The following is an 18,052-nucleotide window of genomic DNA, read 5'->3' as shown; positions in this document are numbered from 1 at the left end:
AAAAGAATTTGTGATTGACCGGTGTGTTTTATTCCCTGAGAGGAAGACTGGTTGCACGCAACAAAAGCCTACAGGAAATGTCCCTAGTAATAAAAAGTCATAAAAAATTGGACAGAAGCACATCCTGCAGCTCATTACTGCTCCAACAACATCTTGACAAGTGACTTTTTAGGGTTATTGCTGCAGTGTTAATGTGAAGATGGGACCTTTTCCTCCACTTTGATGTTGGGCCTTTTTTTTTTTTTATTCCTCCCTCCCTCCTCTGTTCCCCATTTTCTTTTACAGCATTTCCCAAACTAAACTATTGCGGAATCTCGGGTCTTTTCAAGGCTCGTTTGCAAAGTGTTCATCTTAGTTGAAATTAAACAAACACTCTAAAAGGCCGGATGACCGGATAATGAATGCCACTTATCTGAATGTTTACTAAATACTTTACTGCCATTAAGTGGGCATTTATCGGCCATTTGTAAATACAGGCAATACAGAATTGGCATCTTGGTGAAATGGTTAAGAGGCTGCTAAGTACTGAGTGTTTTACCTTAAATATTTGCATTGTTATTTAAGTGTAATCGACAAAAACGATAGCTTTTTTGCTCGGAAAAAGTTGCAAAAAAATTCCTTTTTAGGATGACTTTGATCTGTTAACAAAAAATGTGTGCATAAAAAGCTGGAGAGTGTCACCTCCCGCAATGCAAATGACCACAGACAGATCCTGCAGGGTCAGCATGTCTGATCAAAGCCTTCCCATCTTCCTCTGTCCTCCTTCCTCGTCTTCTTCGCACCTTGATGCCGAAGAGGTGTGAACGTTGGGGAGCTGCCCCCCCTCTCACCTCCTGCGGTGGCTGTTTGCACCTTGTAAGGCCGCTGAGTCTGCAAAAAAAAGAGTAAAAGGTCATTTTTGCATCCTTTTGGAGCAAAAAGCCTGCTTATACTGTGTTATTATTGCAGGAAATGTAAAAAAAAAGGCATTTTTTTACTCCTTTCCTCATGTCAGCAAAGCTTTTCTTATGCATGAGTGCAGAGTGACGTACTCCCACCCGGGACCCCGAAGCAAGAGTGTCGTCTGTGAATTAACATGAACATTTTTTGTTGCTAATTAAAACAGCTTTATGCCTCATTTAATACAAAACGTATTACGTTGTGTTAAAGGCATACTTGCCATCCACTTTCCCAGCAAAAGAACTAATATCCATGTAAGTGGGCACTTAGCGGCTTCTTCTAAACACAATTTGCAACAAAGTCGTCCGTCACAAAAGCTATTTATTGAAAAGAATCAGTGGCCGGATACTAGAAACATCTGATAAATACATTAAAAGCAAAAATAATTTACACCAAGCTGACAATGTAGTTCTACCTCCTATACAGCTCATGTCCAACAAGTAAATATGTACACTTATGTTGATTATTGTACACAAAATGACAGATCACTGCCATAGTTTTGGAAAGACTTCTTTCAGTCTACCAGGGTCTCCAAACTGTTTTAGAGTCATTCAAAGCAGCGTTGTGCAGCTCGGCCTCCTCCGAGGAAGAAACCTGACTTTGCTCGGAGTCGGTGTCGTCCAGGTCAGAGTTGAGGTCATCGCCGGATGTGCACGATGGTGCCGGGGACACCAGCGGCGCGTCCGCCAGCATGACCCGGATGCGGTCCTGGCCGTGCAGGGGCATGCTCTCCAGGAGGTGGTTGAGCAACTCGGCGGCGACGGTTGGGTCGATGACCGGGGAGGTGGACACGAAGGTGTGCACGTCGTGCATGCACTGGATGTAACCGGCGGTGAATCGCTCGCACGCCTCCCAGTTGACAGCGTCCACTTCAAGGAAAACAAGAGATTGTTAGAAATGTGCATCTGTAACCACAGTACTATTCATAAGTTTAAGACAGGGGTCGGCTTGTGAGTGTTGGTTTTGTTCTTTGAACAAGGTGATGTTCATGCACAGTTCATTTTGTGCACCAGTAAAAAAAAACCATATAGAACTTTGTCTTGAATTTGAAATTTTTTTAAATTAATTTTTCACTAAAGAAGGGTTCGGTGAATACGCATGTGAAACTGGTGGTGTTCGGTACCTCTAACAAGGCAGTGGTGTGCCGTCAGGGCCAGCAAGACCTTCTCTGCTGGCCCAACATAACCAGAAATCATGATCATAATTAAAGATAAAAAAATGTTTTATTTACTTTCCCTAAATATCTAAAAGTATTCATATTCTCTTCATGTCATATTATGCTCCTTCCAGTGTTGTTTTTAGTTATAGTTTGTATCCAATCAGAATTCAGCTAGCTTATGTTGCCATGCTGTACCAAATCTGCCAGACGCCTTCACAATCAACAATGCAGGCGTCCATGAACGGGCACATACAGTTGATAGACAATTGTGATAGCCAATCAGATCACGGGTGGTTGTCAGTAAGGCCTTCTAGATGGCCTCACGTTGAACGTGACATTTACGCGTCCTGTGATTGGATACTCACTGGGATCGTTAGCGGATTCATTTGAGAACAGTTGAGAGAGAGTTGCGATAGCCAATCAGATCGCAAGTTGTTGACAGTAGCTGTTCTGTTACAACGTAGTTAAAGTGTGTCATGCTCGTCATTTAATTAACATTGTTACATGTGTATTTGTCGCCATCATGTGGTCACGGCAGTTAATATATCTTTGAGAAGTGTGTACTTTGTATCAAACTTTATTGACCGGAAGTTGCATAAGCCAAGCAGAGAAATTTAAGGTATATGTTTTAGTTGCTGATGCGTTTGAATTGATTTTTTAAATGCGCCAGAAAATAACCCGTTTTGTATGCTGTTGATGTGATTCAATGCACAATACGGTGTAAATGTGTTCCTGTATAGTGTTTATCCAGCAATGATCATGTGGTGACATCAATCATGGTATTTTGAGAGGTAATCATTGACGTCGGAGATCACTGAAGGCTTAGGTGGGAAACGCACAGTCCACCACTGCAACAAGGTGAAAGAACCACTGCACTCGGGTCGGTTGACACTAAAGAGCCGCATGCGGGTTGCCGACCACCGGTTTAAGAGCTTGTCAATGCTGCATTTGAGAACGCTGGGAAAGGATACATCCTTTTTGGAACCTACAATAAGCAACATTAATTTATCTTCAAAAAAAACCGTAGACCTAAAACTATCATCTCAGCTCTATATAATTACGATTTTGAGAGTCAGTTTCTTCCACTTTCACTCGCCACCAGCTGTGGACTCTGAACACTCCCAGTGACCTTGAGTGCAGCACGACCCACATTGTTGCCAAGCGGAAGCGAGGCTACTCGAGTAAAACCCCATTATTAAAACAACAACATAACTCGACACAATAACTATTTAAACCCAGTTTACCTTGAGCCTGGCTTTGTAGGATGCTCTCCACTCGTTTCACCGTCAATTCCAGCACTTCGGCGTTCTCTATTTTGGACTGCAGCTGCGGCAGACAAACACAAAGTATTAGCAAGCTAGCTGTTAGCATCCGTATCATACTCCTTTAATAAGAGGAATACTTATTTATAGTAATAATCATAACAAATGTGTTGTTTCTAACTTCGGTATTCGCCATTAAAACCCGTAGCTCGTGTAAACTCTCGTTGATGCGAGCTCGTCGTTTCTTCTCCACCAGAGGTTTCCTCATCTAGAAGCACAATTCAATGATTACTCGCTAAAGTACTTAACTATTGAGAATGAACAACAATGGCGGCCTGACCCTTACTTTTCTGTTGGCTCTCCCACTGCAGTGATCGCTTTGGTCCGTGCCGGTGGTGTGCTTGCGGGAGGGGGCCATGCTGTGTGCGAGGAGATCGGAGCCCCCCGAAAAAAGACGTTGGAGCTTGTCAATGGGGACAGATGGCCAAAGCTTCACTGGGCAGACCTGGCTTGTTAGTGGCGCTGCAGGGGGCCTGTGCTAGGTATGTTATTTACATATGAATAGCACCAACATTGGAGGAGTGCTCCTGTTTAGTGTCTCTAATATTGTGGCCTTCTCAACTTCGAGCACAGGAACTGCAACCGAATTATTTAACCCTTAAATCACCCTGTTGGGAAATTTTTTTGACATTATTCCCCCTTCAGAAAAACATTTATTAGAATCGTGTCAGTTAAAATGGCAACACAGCCCTGTCCCTATGTGTTTGCAACAAAAAAGTACCGCCCATATATATATATATATATATATATATATATATATATATATATATATATATATATATATATATATATATATAAATATATATATACTGTATATGTATATATATATGACATCACATGGACAAAGATAAGACCTTCTGGAGGAAAGTTCTTTGGTCAGATGAAACAAAAATTTTGCTGTTTGGCCACAATACCCAGCAATATGTTTGGAGGAGAACAGGTGAGGCCTTTAATCCCAGGAACACCAATCCTACCGTCAAGCATGGTGGTGGTAGTATTATGCTCTGGGCCTGTTTTGCTGCACGGTGGAACACGGGTTGAGTCCTGGGTTTGATCCTGGGCCCGGGATCTGTCTGTGTGGCATTTGCATGTTCTCCCCGTGACTGTGTGGCTTCCTTCAGGGTACTCTGGCTTCCTCCCACCTCCAAAGACATGCACCTGGGGATAGGTTGATGGGCAACACTAAATTGGCCCTGATTGATTGAAACTTTTCTTAGTAAATTGCACAGTGAATGAATGTGAGTGTGAATGTTGTCTGTCTGTGTTGGCCCTGTGATGGCGACTTGTCCAGGGTATACCCCGCCTTCCGCCCATGTGCAGCTGAGATAGGCTCCAGCAACTCCCGCGACCCCATAAAGGTCAAGCGGTAGAAAATGTATGGATGGATGGAACTGGTACTTTAAGTGGGACAATGAAAAAGGAGGATTACCTCCAAATTCTTCAGGACAACCTAAAATCATCAGTCCGGAGGTTGGGTCTTGGGTGCAGTTGGGTGTTCCAACAGGACAATGACCCCAAACACACGTCAAAAGTGGTAAAGAAATGGCTAAATCAGGCTAGAATTAAGGTTTTAGAATGGCCTTCCCAAAGTCCTGACTTAAACGTGTGGACAATGCTGAAGAAACAAGTCCATGTCAGAAAACCAACACATTTAGCTGAACTGCACCTATTTTGTCAAGAGGAGAGGTCAAAAAATCAACCAGAAGCTTGTGGATGGCTACCAAAAGCACCTTATTGCAGTGAAACTTGCCAAGGGACATGCAACCAAATATTAACATTGCTGTATGTATACGTTTGACCCAGCAGATTTGGTCACATTTTCAGTAGACCCATTATAAATTCATAAAAGAACCAAACTTCTTGAATGTTTTTTGTGACCAACAAGTATGTGCTCCAATCACTCTATCACAAAAAAATAAGAGTTGTAGAAAGTATTGGAAACTCAAGACAGCCATGACATTATGTTCTTTAAAAGTGTATGTAAACTTTTGATCGCGACTGTGTGTATATGTGTATATATATATATATATATATATATACATATATATATATATATATATATATATATATTTATTTATTTATTTATCCATCTATCAAAACCCAAATCTAAACTAAACGAAGAACAGCAACATATATAATACAACACAGAGCCTTGTTAAATAGGCCATAGACTAGCCACTTCTCACGTTGCATCATTAGTTAGATAATCCCTTGTTATGATGGCTTGTTAGCCATCAATCCCCTGCACAAATAAACAATGTGAATTGGAAGCTATTTGTCAAGTACGGCCCTCCAGTGTGTGAGTGTGAGTGTGTGTGCGGGTGTGTGTGTGTGTGTGGATGTGTGTAAAAAAAAAACTGTCATTTGTCATCACGGGCGATTTCTCTCTGCAGTGAGTCACAAAAAGAACGCTGTGTTTACGCCTGCATGCGTGTGTCCCTCATGTATTTTGATTAATGTAAAGAATAAATATTAACGATTAACTAAAAATATAAAGGTTCTTAAAAGTTTACCATTGCTAATATTGTGATAATCAATGGATAGTACATATTTTAGTATAGATACCCTAAACAACTATTTTGCCACACTTACAACAATGTGCACGTTTTTATTTATTGTTATGGTACATACTTGCACAATAATACTGTTTATTCCATATACGGTATGGTACATTAAAGAAGAACTGCACTTTTTAAAAATAATTTTGCCTATTGTTCACAATCATTAGGAATTAAGAAGACAGATGTATTTTAAAAATGCATTTTAACTTGTGAATAAACATAAATAAAAGTCTGCTTACAATGGAGTCAATTGGAGGTCCTCTATCCCGCCCATAAAGCCCTCTAACCATCTAAAAACTGCCACCAATACTCAATTTACAATTAATGAATATTATATAATATTAACCATGAGTATTAGCAATATTGTTATTATAAGTGCCAACGCAGACAAACTATTTATAGCGGAGCTGTGATCAGAGGAAGCTAACTAGCTTGTGTGGCTATGTTGACATCATGGGCCGGTGAGCTGCTTTCTCACCTCGGTGCTTGTGAAAGTTTTTGTAGATCATAATGTCTCTAACCTTGATCACAGTAGAATGAGAAAATCCATCCATCCATCCATTTTCTACCGCTTATTCCCTTCGGAGTCGCGGGGGGCGCTGGAGCCTATCTCAGCTACAATCAGGCGGAAGGCGGTGTACACCCTGGACAAGTCACCATCTCATTGCAGGGCCAACACAGATAGACAGACAACATTCACACTCACATTCACACACTAGGGCCAATTTAGTGTTGCCAATCAACCTATCCCCAGGTGCATGTCTTTGGAGGTGGGAGGAAGCCGGAGTACCCGGAGGGAACCCACACAATCACAGGGAGGACATGCAAACTCCACACAGAATGATCCAGAACCCAGGACTACTCAGGACCTTCGTATTGTGAGGCAGACGCACTCACCCCCTTCCACCGTGCTGCCTGAGAAGAATGAGAAAATCCATCCATCCATCCATCCATTTTCTACCGCTTATTCCCTTCTAATCCGGCAAATTGGTCATCTTTGACAGCCAATTTAGAGCAAGAAGAACACGAAAAGCTGTTTGGTTCCATCCCACTTTTTACTTTGCGAGGATTATGAGCCATTCTTCATCTAAAAGGGAATATATGAACAATTCAGAATCAGAATCAGCTTTATTGTCATTACGCAAGGTAACGAGATTGAGGCCATTCCATACAGTGCGATGTGTGCATGCTAGAAAAACAATGTGCAAATATATAGAAATATAAAAAATGTAGAAGTGCAATGAATATGGTGTGAAATGAATATATACATGAAAAAACTAAACAAAAACAGGGTGGTTGGTGGAATGGGTTATTGCACCGAAGAGAAGGCAGTTATGAGGGACAATGGGGCAGTCCGTTCAGGATGGTTATGGCCCTGGGGAAGAAGCTGTTCTTTAGCCTGTTTGTTTTGGTTTTAATGCACCTGTAGCGCTTCCCAGAGGGTAGCAGGTGGAACAGGTCAGAGCCAGGGTGGGTGCTGTCCTTGATGATGGCACTGGCTCTGTTGAGGCAGCGGGAGGTGTAGATGTCCGTCAGAGAGGGGAGAGGGCGGCCGATGATCTTCTGAGCCGTCTTGACCACTCTTTGAACATCCTATCAGTCGGGATCCCAGTGATAGCAGGCATTGTACAGTAAGTGATGTTTTATTATGTCTGTTGGCTCTCATGAAGTCTGCAGTGAGTAGTAATCAGTGATGTTTTCGAAAGGAAAAGTGAACATTGTGATGCATGTGAAATCAATGCGCAGCTGTATGCTAAAAATGCTCAATATGTGTAAATATTACAAGTATTATTATAAATGTGCCTTCTTACATTACATATATACATCCATCCATCCATCCATCCATTTTCTACCGCTTGTCCCTTTTGGGGTCGCGGGGGGTGCTGGAACCTATCTCAGCTGCATTCGGGCGGAAGGCGGTGTACACCCTGGACAAGTCGCCACCTCATCACAGGGCCAACACAGATAGACAGACAACATTCACACTCATATTCACACACTAGGGCCAATTGAGTGTTGCCAATCAACCTATCCCCAGGCGCATGTCTTTGGAGGTGGAAGGAAGCCGGAGTAAATAAACCCGTGAGGTGTTTCAGTTTATTTCGAACATACATACAATACAATGTAATGCATCACATATTTCCAGTTGTTTTATTACAGCACGTCCGAAAAGGAGTAGGAAGAAGCAGAGCTTATTTAATCCTGCCCCTTTTCATATCATAAAAATGTTATCCCATGTCCTTGTTCTCTGTAACAGAACAGTGAATAAATAAATAATATAACATCATAAGTAAAAAAAATATTAAAGGCAGACTTTTGATCGCATTTCTTTCCTAGTTATAATGCATACAAAAAAACAAAAACAACTTGTCATATATAAGGATTGTGAATTATAGGGAATATTCCCAAAAAACGTGCTATTCTCCTATGAGGTTTGTACAATTAGTGTACAAATTTGAAAGGTATACTATAGCTAATATCGTAATAATCAATTAATAGTACTTATTTTATTCCACTTTTTAGTGTGGATACAATTACCAAAGGTAATAACAACTTTTAGCCACACCTACAACAATATGCACTTTTTTATTTATTTATTCTCTTGGTTTCGTAATATGTAAGGCTTATATTGTGTAACACATTTATACACAATCCAAACAGCTATCGCGTAGGCCTACATTGTTCCACATGCTTTAAATAACTAACACCGGAAAATGGTATCATTCATAGCTATGATATTATACGGCTTATCAAAAATGTGCCAGGGTTGGAAATCTGGCACAAACTCCATTTAGCTGCAAGGACTTTGATGCAAAGCTCCACTTCCGGAGGATGATGCCTTTCACGATTTGTACTAAAACACGGAAAACTACCATGTAGGGCATTTACTTTCAGAATAAGGGCATGAAATGGGAACGAATAGCCCAAATAGGACCTATAATTTAATTTATGTACTCGAATCATTTAAATATGACATTATATTCGTATGAGAACAGGATTAACACCCAAAAACGTTTGTATTCTATATGTTTTACCTCGTGGCGTTGACGCAATGCTCTTATTTTGACAGCGTTCGGGCGATTCTTCCGTGTTACCCACGCAGTGCTTATTCGTCACAGTAGACGTGCTTGTGAGGTCACAGAGACTCTGTCAGTAGATATAAAACCTCTTCAATTCGCTACATGAAGCCAGCGAGCTTCATCTTCGAGTGGAGACAAACGCAACAATAAAAGAGAACAAAATGGTGAAGATAACCTTCCAGGCAGTTTCGGCGCCGAAGGCCGACAAAGACAACGAGGAAGACCACATCGTTATACCTCAGGCTCACGTGAGTTAACATACTTTTTATTTAAATACATCATTTGCTATCCGTGACATTGGGCGGATTTTTATTGTAGTTTTTGACATTGGCTGAAGGCGAAAACTATTATAAATTGCAGTTGTTGACGTTTTCGGGCAATAGAAGCGCAGGTGCACGAGTGCAGCCGTTAACATGACGTCACCTTTTGTTGACCTTTGCAGCCCTACCTGCTTCGTCACACTCATGCACTACCAGGCAGAAGTTTGGAGATAATTTTGCATGGTGGTGTTTATATATTATGTTTGTCCATATGACACAGTGGTTCTTAACCTTGTTGGAGGCACCGAACCCCACCAGTTTCATATGCGCATTCACCGAACCCTTTAGTGAAAAATAAAATGTTTTTTTTTTTCAAATTCAAGACAAAGTTATATGTTTTTGGTAACACTTTAGTATGGGGAACATATTCTAAGTAACAAAGACTTAATTTAGAGTTTTTTTGGACACTAGGGGAACATATTCTAATTAACAAAGACTTAATTTAGAGTTATTTGGTTAGGGTTAGGACCAGGGTTAGAGGGTTAGTGTTATAATAAGGCCATGCCGAATAAGGCATTAATAAGTCCTTAATAATGACTAGTTAAGAGCCAATATGTTATTAATTTGCATGTTAATAAGCAACTAATGAATGGTGAAAATGTTCCCCATTCTAAAGTGTTGTCATGTTTTATTACTGGTGCACAAAATTAACTGTGCATGAACATCACTTTGTTCAAAGAACAAAACCAACACAGTGCATAAACTCACAACAAAGTACACACTTGCAAATCAGTGTGACTTCTGCTGTTGTCATATCCGTAATACGCCGATAGGGAGAAGTCTTTATTTACACGATGAGTCGGGTGTGTCTTGACCTCTGCCGAACCCCTAGGGTTCGACCGAACCCAGGTTAAGAACCACTGATATAACATTACATTCAAGCAAACTAGTCAATTTTATGCAGAAAACCTGTGACGTCACGGGTTTCAAGCCTGGACGCATTAAATATGCTCACATAATCCTAATATAAGATATGCATTGAATGTATGTGCATACATACAAAGATCACATTGTGATTGACAGTTATACTTGGTATTGTTTTACAGTAAAAAAAATATTAAAAAGTATGATGTTACATATGCACCTACTATTGTGAATTACATTTTAAAAATATACAAACTTTCCATAGAAGACTAAACCTAAGACAAAACAGTACCTTTTTGTGCTATTTAACATTGGGTTTAATAAGCTTTGCAAATAAAGTGATATTTTTTTGATAATACTGCATATATGTTGTTATTTATTAAACTAATAACTGATATTTTATTTTTGTCACCCATGTTTCTTTTTACTTATTTGTAACCAACAGAATATCGGTAACTGCTCGATTCGGAGATTTTTTCATTAGTTTTACTGCTTTTTGGACATGTATAAATGTGCAAGAGTAAGCATTATTTTGTTTGTGACTTATTTGAAGCATATTCCAAATAAACTAAATACTACAGTGCAGTTCGACACCAATACACCGTGTCTTTAAAAACTAGACAAAGAGGCAGTTTTGGAGGTTTAGGTGTACCTAATGCAATGGCTTGTGTCCCATTTTAGACGAGTGCTTCTCACCCACTCCAATGTAACTATACATATTATATCAATATATCTCTGCATAACATTGTATCCTCATTAACATTAAAGACAACACAAAAGAAATATAGATCAACTTACAACAAAAAAGTATAACTTTATTTACATTGTTTTATTAATAAATAAATAAATAAATGGGTTGTACTTGTATAGCGCTTTTCTACCTTCAAGGTACTCAAAGCGCTTTGACACTACTTCCACATTTACCCATTCACACACACATTCACACACTGATGGAGGGAGCTGCCATGCAAGGCGCTAACCAGCACCCATCAGATTATTTATTTATTAACATTTAGCTTTTCAGATAAACTCTTAAGTACTAATAAATCCAAATTGATCAGCAACATTTACTCAGGGGCACAATATATAAATCACTCTGACAACACAAAAAGGAATTAATTGTGCAGATTTATTTTCTTTTAATCAAAATGACAAAGTCAGGATTAATGACTACAATGAGCACATTTATAGTGCATCGCTTTTCAAAGTGGGGTTTGAAGTATGACACTGCATGTTGCTGATAAAACATTTTCAGGGTCACATTCGCCTCTAGAATAGCACCGTGTGACCCACTATTTGAGGAGAACTGCTTGTCCCCGACACAACCCACCTTTTCACTGTAATACATGTTGAATAATCTATATGAAGATGTTTACTTAGGCAAAGCTCATTCACAAGCTCCCGACAATGAATCAACCACACGTCTGTATGACGTAAACACATGTGGTGTTTCTAACAGGCGTCACAGCCTCTCTGTGCGCATGTTTATTAATAAGTCGTCCTCTGCCAAAAGGGATTTCTGACTCCCACCGGGGGATGCCAGCTCACAAGTACAGATGCTGGAAGCGCACCTCTCTGCTCAGAATAGGCCTGAGACGGGCCACGTGCCAGCCAGCGCCTCCGTCAGAGCCTGACGCAATCAGAGCTCCCCTTCCGCTCGCCATAGCAACAGTAGTAAAGTGAAGGCGGCAGATTGCTTGTGAGACTGTGGGCGGGCATCTGCTGGTGTGCCTCATTGCGCTCAGTCCTACGTCTATCAGATCTCCTCGCCTGACTCATCGGGTCTTGGAATATAGCCGGTACACTTTGAGCTGCAGCGAGGTGCAACTTCCGATCTCACTATTTCCAAATGAGGCTTGTTAAGTTATATCAGTGTTTGACATGAGTCCATGTTGATGAAGAATCATCTCACTTGTTAGGTTATATCAGTGTTTGACATGAGTCCATGTTGATGAAGAATCATCTCACTGAATTGTGTTTGTCTTTACCAGGATCAGCAGACTCTTCCAGTCAAGGGCAAGAAGCACTTCCCAACACGACTGTGCTCTCTAATATGTGGCGTAGTGGTCCTCATTGTAGGATTGACGCTAGCCTCCATCTATGCCTACCGTGACTACTACTATCCTCAGGTTTGTTCTCATCACACCTACTCAATTCCATGTAGTATTTTGCCATTAGAAAATATTGCACATTAAATAAATACTTAAAATGCACACAGAGCAAATGCGTGGAAGGTCGAAGACAAAGAAGCCTTGATTAAACATACGTTTAAATCTTTATGATAAAAAACAAAAATATAGTCACTTTCTGTTAACGCATGGATGTAGAAGATCTACATTTGTCGTACAAGTACAATAAACAGTTAACCACTGTCAAGTAAATCATACAATTGTGTGCTCACCTTGGCAATCATGCGACTCATGTACAGTACAGGTCAAAAGTTTGGACGTACCTCATTTCAATGCATTTTCTTTAGTTTCATGACTATTTACATTGTAGATTGTCACTGAAGGCAACAAAACTATGAATGAACACACGTGGAGTTATGTACTTAACAAAAAAAGTTAAATAACTGAAAACATGTTTTATATTCTAGTTTCTTCAAAATAGCCAACGTTTGCTCTGATTACTGCTATGCACACTCTTGGCATTCTCTCGATGAGCTTCAAGAGGTAGTCACCTAAAATGGTTTTCACTTTACAGGTGTGCTTGAAGCTCATCAAGAGAATGCCAAGAGTGTGCAAAGCAGTAATCAGAGCAAAGGGTGACTATTTTGAAGAAACTAGAATATAATCAGTAATCAGAGCAAAGGGTGACTATTTTGAAGAAATTAGAATATAAAACATGTTTTCAGTTATTTCACCTTTTTTTGTTAAGTACATAACTCCAAATGTGTTCATTCATAGTTTTGAAACATTCAGTGACAATCTACAACGTAAATAGTCATGAAAATAAAGAAAATGCATTGAATGAGAAGGTGTGTCCAAACTTCTGGCCTGTACTGTATGTATTTGTGAAGCGAGTTGCTTGGCATTCAGACTTCTCGAATGTCTTTTAGTATTTAAGGCAACTCATTGTAATATCGGCCATATCGTAGTAAGCGGCCAACACAGAAGGATGTTTTTGTTCTGTCACAATTAGTGAGTAAAGTAATTAAACGATAAATAAAAATAAACTTGATAACTTTGCAGGCATTGCCCAAATTGTCCATGTGTTTGTTTTAATTGTCTATATCGCTTCAAATCTGGGTGCAAGAGGGTTCACTCTGTGCATCATTCTTGAGTACCTGAGCGTGTTTATTCAATAGCACAAGGGAATGAACGTAGTGGGTCCTCTTGTTGTCCATTCACAATCTTTGTCTTTGTGAGCGGAGGCGGGACCACTATCTTCCAACACATGCACGGCCAGTCGATAGTGAGAAGCACCGCAAAGTAACAATAGTTTGCAGAACAAATATGATCGCAAAGCCAAATGTCACGGCCCGTCAACACAGACGAACGAACAAGTATGCCCAATTTGTTGGAAAGTGATAGGAAAAAAAAGATTTCCAACTTGGGGTAAAAACCTACACTTCAAGATATTAAATATCTTTTAAAGTGCATTTTTGCAAACAGATTGAGAGTCCATTTTGTTCATTTACTTATTTAAGATAATAAATCGGCTATAATTTTTAGGACAATAAGTAGGCCTCGTTATCGTCACATATTTTCTATTGGCTCGCTACGAACAATGTGACGTCCTAACTTGAGTTTCGTTGTTCACGACATCAGCAGCTCGCAGCGGGAAGAGACTTCTTCCACTGCCGGGTGGTCTTCGAGGACACGGTGTACGCACCACTCCGGGGAAGACAGGAGCTGGAGGAGAACGTGGGCATCTACTTGGACGAAAACTACGAACAGATCAGCGTTCCCGTGCCGTACTTTGGAGGCTGCGACCCGGCTGACATCATCCACGATTTTGAAAGGGTGAGTCCACCCGACTTGACTTTGGACACGTTCTCCTTTTAAAAGTGTTTGATCACATGTGTAATAAGATGCATTTCTTCTTGGTGTCCAGGGCCTGACTGCTTATTATGACATTGCACTGGACAGCTGCTACATCACTGAGCTGAATACAACCATGGTGATGCGCCCAAGGAACCTATGGGAGCTGCTTGTCAATCTCAAGGTGAGAGCTTCACTCAGAATCAGAATCAGAATCAGCTTTATTGTCATTACGCAAGGTAACGAGATTGAGGCCATTCCATACAGTGCGATGTGTGCATGCTAGAAAAACAATGTGCAAATATATAAAAATATAAAAAATGTAGAAGTGCAATGAATATGGTGTGAAATGAATATATACATGAAAAAAACAAAAACAAAAACAGGGTGGTTGGTGGAATGGGTTATTGCACCGAAGAGAAGGCAGTTATGAGGGACAATGGGGCAGTCCGTTCAGGATGGTTATGGCCCTGGGGAAGAAGCTGTTCTTTAGCCTGTTTGTTTTGGTTTTAATGCACCTGTAGCGCTTCCCAGAGGGCAGCAGGTGGAACAGGTCAGAGCCAGGGTGGGTGCTGTCCTTGATGATGGCACTGGTAATGATAATGACTTTCTTTCACAAAATAGCCTGGATAGAAGACTTCTTACATGAATAAGTAAAACAAATGGACAAATGTTTCTATAAAATATATTATTTTCCCCTGGGACACTATAATTCTTGAAAAAACTTGCTAAAACATAAGGATAAATGTGTACATTTAGGTTTATTGTTTTTAATAAGAGGTATATTTTGTTGTCATTTACCAACCAAACTGACAGTATTTATTTATTTTTTCCACAGGTAGGGGCGTATCTCCCTCATACGTACCTGGTCCGGGAGGAGATGGTGGTGACGGGCCGTGTTAGGAACATGAGGCAGCTGGGCCCTTACATCCACAGGCTGTGTTACAGCAAAGACACGTACCGCCTCCGACGCCGCAGTCAGCATCAACGTGAGTGCACACTCTGGGTTTTTTTTTGCTTCTCGTTATCGACATCGTCTGTACCCGCAAGGAGGAAAGAATCGCACCATTGAGTCACAGGGAATCCAGGTTTTTGGTGCGGAGGAAGAAGGGAAACAAATATTGACCAAATATAGACTTCCTGCCTGTCATTCTGCCGTTTTATATACAGCTTGAATTCTGGGTGTGTGGGCGCAGACTGGGAACTCTTGTGAGTCACTCGTAGTGGAGTGGACACACTCACTCCAAGTGTGGAGGATGGAGCGATGAGTGATAGCTCATGCGAACATTTTGATAGGCGTGACAGCTTTTGGTGATGATGCATGCCACTTCCTCTTCTCTTGTACAAATATGGATTGGCAGACTCTACCCGAATAAGCATCATCTTTGGGAACTTCATCTAATCAAAATGTGAACCTAAATGCCTCACAATAGGGCAATCAATACAAAAAGCTAAATGTAATAAGTTGTGATTTGAAATGTACAAACATTTTTGTAGTATTTTGGAAATTTAACAAATTTACAATGCTTTAGAATAAAAACAAAATCCAAGTACCAGTAGTTTAAATTGAGCCTGTGAACAATTAAGTGTGATTTGTTAAGCTCCCCAGTAGATGGTGCTAACTCCACTATCTTGAATATTTAGTTGATATTTATTTTAATGTAGCTTTATTTTGTAGCTTTTGTTATTTGTCAATTAAACTGATTTTTAAAGTATTTTCTTCAAAAATGTTCAGTTTAAGATTAGTTTATAAAAATATGTTTTTATTTAGACTGCAAAATACAACGCTAGTTTTTAATAGGGTTCATTTGGGCTCAAATCAATTCTGCCAAGCATAGATTTGTTACAAAGTGAGACAATCTTTGTGTTTATGTTAGCTACACCGCAATCAAGTATTTATGTCAAATTTCAAATAAAACTGGTATTGTCATTCATGTGCCCACTCTTGCGTTGCAGGTGTGGAGCGGCGTGAGACGAAGAAGTGCCAAAGCATTCGCCACTTCGAGAATCCTTACGTGGTGGAAACGAGGATCTGCAACAGATTCTAAGCGGACAAGCCAGCACGGAAGTGACTTTCCAACCATACCTCTTGAATACCACTTTTAACTGCACTTTACGACTTGCTGAACTTATTTTCTTTCATGTTCTGTTTTTAATTTTAATAGTCTGTATTTTTATGATGTTAAATGTTCAGATATTTGTGTAGCCTGTCCCGTCGTGCAGGACTTGTTGTGATTTTATTTAGGAATATGTCATAAAAAGGCAAACGCATACCTCATGTAGATTAGACGTAAGTCATGAATTATGTACAGTATGACTTCTGATTGTTACCAAGCAATATATGATATACATACATTTTTAAGAGTTATTTGTTTTATGGCAAGCATAATTTACTGGTGTATAGTTTGTCTCTTTGCTATCACACTCCTTGGAGAGAAATGGCTTTAGACTGTAAGCAAAAGAGTTTTAGCATCAGAGGTAACCAAAGTGTGCGCCCAGCAGTTTGATATGGAGAATATCCTGGAATGTTTGATAGTTAAGCTCACTCACTGTAGATGATATCCAAAATCACTTGACTTCAACACATTGTGTTATTATAACATACACTTTTTGATTTATGCCTATAATTTGTTACTGTCTTCAACATCCCATGCTCATATATTTATGTATTGTATTCTACTGTACAGTCAATCCTTGTAATATTGCTGCTTTAAGAATAAACAATTAAACTACCGTACTGCCTTTTGTGCATTTTTACCAAATTGTAGATAAGAAAATGTTCATAATTAATTATTCCTTATTATTATGAAATGTATTCCGCCACTCGACCAAAGTCAAATGAAATATGCCCTAATTTACCTGAGATCGATTGATTGTAAATGGATAAGAAAATATACTATGAACTTATGAGCAAGTGTGAAGGGACCTAAAGAAAAATTTACTTTTTTAAAAGTCAGCCAAGGTTATTCCGGGCATCTCACTAGTGTCTTTAAGGACATAGATGGTCTTTAACTTGTGTTTTGTTCCCTAAACTTGTAGCATATCCCTCATGTAGTTGTATTGGGGTTGTGAGTGGGGTTTTTTTTGCTTTATTGACCAGGTTTTGAGACTAGTCTGGTTATTTTATGTCAGGATTTGTTCAATATCGTTCGGATTATGAAACATAACGCATGATCAGGACTACTTAGTTAGGTAGAAAAATATATTAGACGTAAAGGGCAGTGGGCCTCGTGGCGCAACGGTAGCGCGTCTGACTCCAGATCAGAAGGTTGCGTGTTCAAATCACGTCGGGGTCAGCCGGACTTAAAACATTTTTAATTCGTTTGATTATTTTACCAATATGGGAAATTACAATCAGTATTCCATATGATTAATGCATTATATTCATTAAGTTATATTTATAACATAACTCAGCCTTTTTCACCCGCCTGAGAACCATTAAAGTAAAGCTAAACGTATTCCGTAAAATGTATGTTGATTTTGTCCAATCTTTGTTACAGCGAGAAGAGGCCAAAAAAAAAATGTGGGCTCGTCCGGGATTTGAACCCGGGACCTCTCGCACCCTAAGCGAGAATCATACCCCTAGACCAACGAGCCAGCTGCATGGCTTTACGTATATTGTGTATACATTTCAAAAACATGTCCTTACCGGCCAGTCTATATCCGAATGTTAAATAGCCAAAAGTCACATAATTTCTACCACTGCTCAATGTTATGGGTGGCAATTGACTTCTAACCTTCGGATTGTACCGATCTGAATTGTGTTAATCGACAGTTTTGCAAAGAAATGTTTTCAAAAAATAGTTTAACACGTCGAACGATGT

General features: G+C 39.8%; 2 protein-coding genes and 2 non-coding genes across 6 annotated transcripts; 2 read left to right on the top strand and 2 right to left on the bottom strand.

Moving 5' to 3' along the window:
- Window positions 1–1,225: 1,225 nt before the first annotated feature.
- On the bottom strand, window positions 1,226–3,982 carry hes6 (hes family bHLH transcription factor 6). Its single transcript, XM_061979462.2, has 4 exons — window positions 3,707–3,982; window positions 3,542–3,628; window positions 3,343–3,424; window positions 1,226–1,808 (listed from the first exon to the last, which is right to left on the bottom strand). The coding sequence occupies exons 1-4, from the start codon at window positions 3,776–3,778 to the stop codon at window positions 1,459–1,461; spliced, it is 591 nt and encodes a 196-aa protein (XP_061835446.1). The 5' UTR covers window positions 3,779–3,982; the 3' UTR covers window positions 1,226–1,458.
- itm2cb (integral membrane protein 2Cb) lies at window positions 3,477–16,956 on the top strand. 3 transcript variants are annotated; one of them, XM_061979461.2, is made up of 8 exons: window positions 3,477–3,660; window positions 3,732–3,902; window positions 7,411–9,309; window positions 12,237–12,374; window positions 14,019–14,210; window positions 14,302–14,412; window positions 15,067–15,217; window positions 16,185–16,956. In XM_061979461.2, the coding sequence occupies exons 3-8, from the start codon at window positions 9,223–9,225 to the stop codon at window positions 16,274–16,276; spliced, it is 771 nt and encodes a 256-aa protein (XP_061835445.1). In that variant the 5' UTR covers window positions 3,477–3,660; window positions 3,732–3,902; window positions 7,411–9,222; the 3' UTR covers window positions 16,277–16,956. The 3 variants fall into 3 exon arrangements, with proteins under 3 accessions (XP_061835445.1, XP_061835444.1, XP_061835443.1); XM_061979460.2 differs by having other exon boundaries at window positions 3,483–3,660; window positions 9,052–9,309; window positions 14,016–14,210; XM_061979459.2 differs by lacking the exons at window positions 3,477–3,660; window positions 3,732–3,902 and having other exon boundaries at window positions 6,842–9,309; window positions 14,016–14,210.
- Window positions 16,957–17,452: 496 nt separating this feature from the next.
- Window positions 17,453–17,524, top strand: trnaw-cca (transfer RNA tryptophan (anticodon CCA)). The gene has a single exon. It is a non-coding gene; the product is annotated as a tRNA-Trp (tRNA).
- A 229-nt stretch (window positions 17,525–17,753) lies between these two features.
- On the bottom strand, window positions 17,754–17,825 carry trnap-agg (transfer RNA proline (anticodon AGG)). The gene has a single exon. It is a non-coding gene; the product is annotated as a tRNA-Pro (tRNA).
- Between the last annotated feature and the right edge of the window lie 227 nt (window positions 17,826–18,052).

The sequence above is a fragment of the Nerophis lumbriciformis genome, linkage group LG19 (assembly GCF_033978685.3).
Source record: "Nerophis lumbriciformis linkage group LG19, RoL_Nlum_v2.1, whole genome shotgun sequence".
Classification (NCBI taxonomy): Eukaryota; Metazoa; Chordata; class Actinopteri; order Syngnathiformes; family Syngnathidae; genus Nerophis; species Nerophis lumbriciformis.
This window is presented reverse-complemented; position numbering and strand designations above follow the sequence as displayed.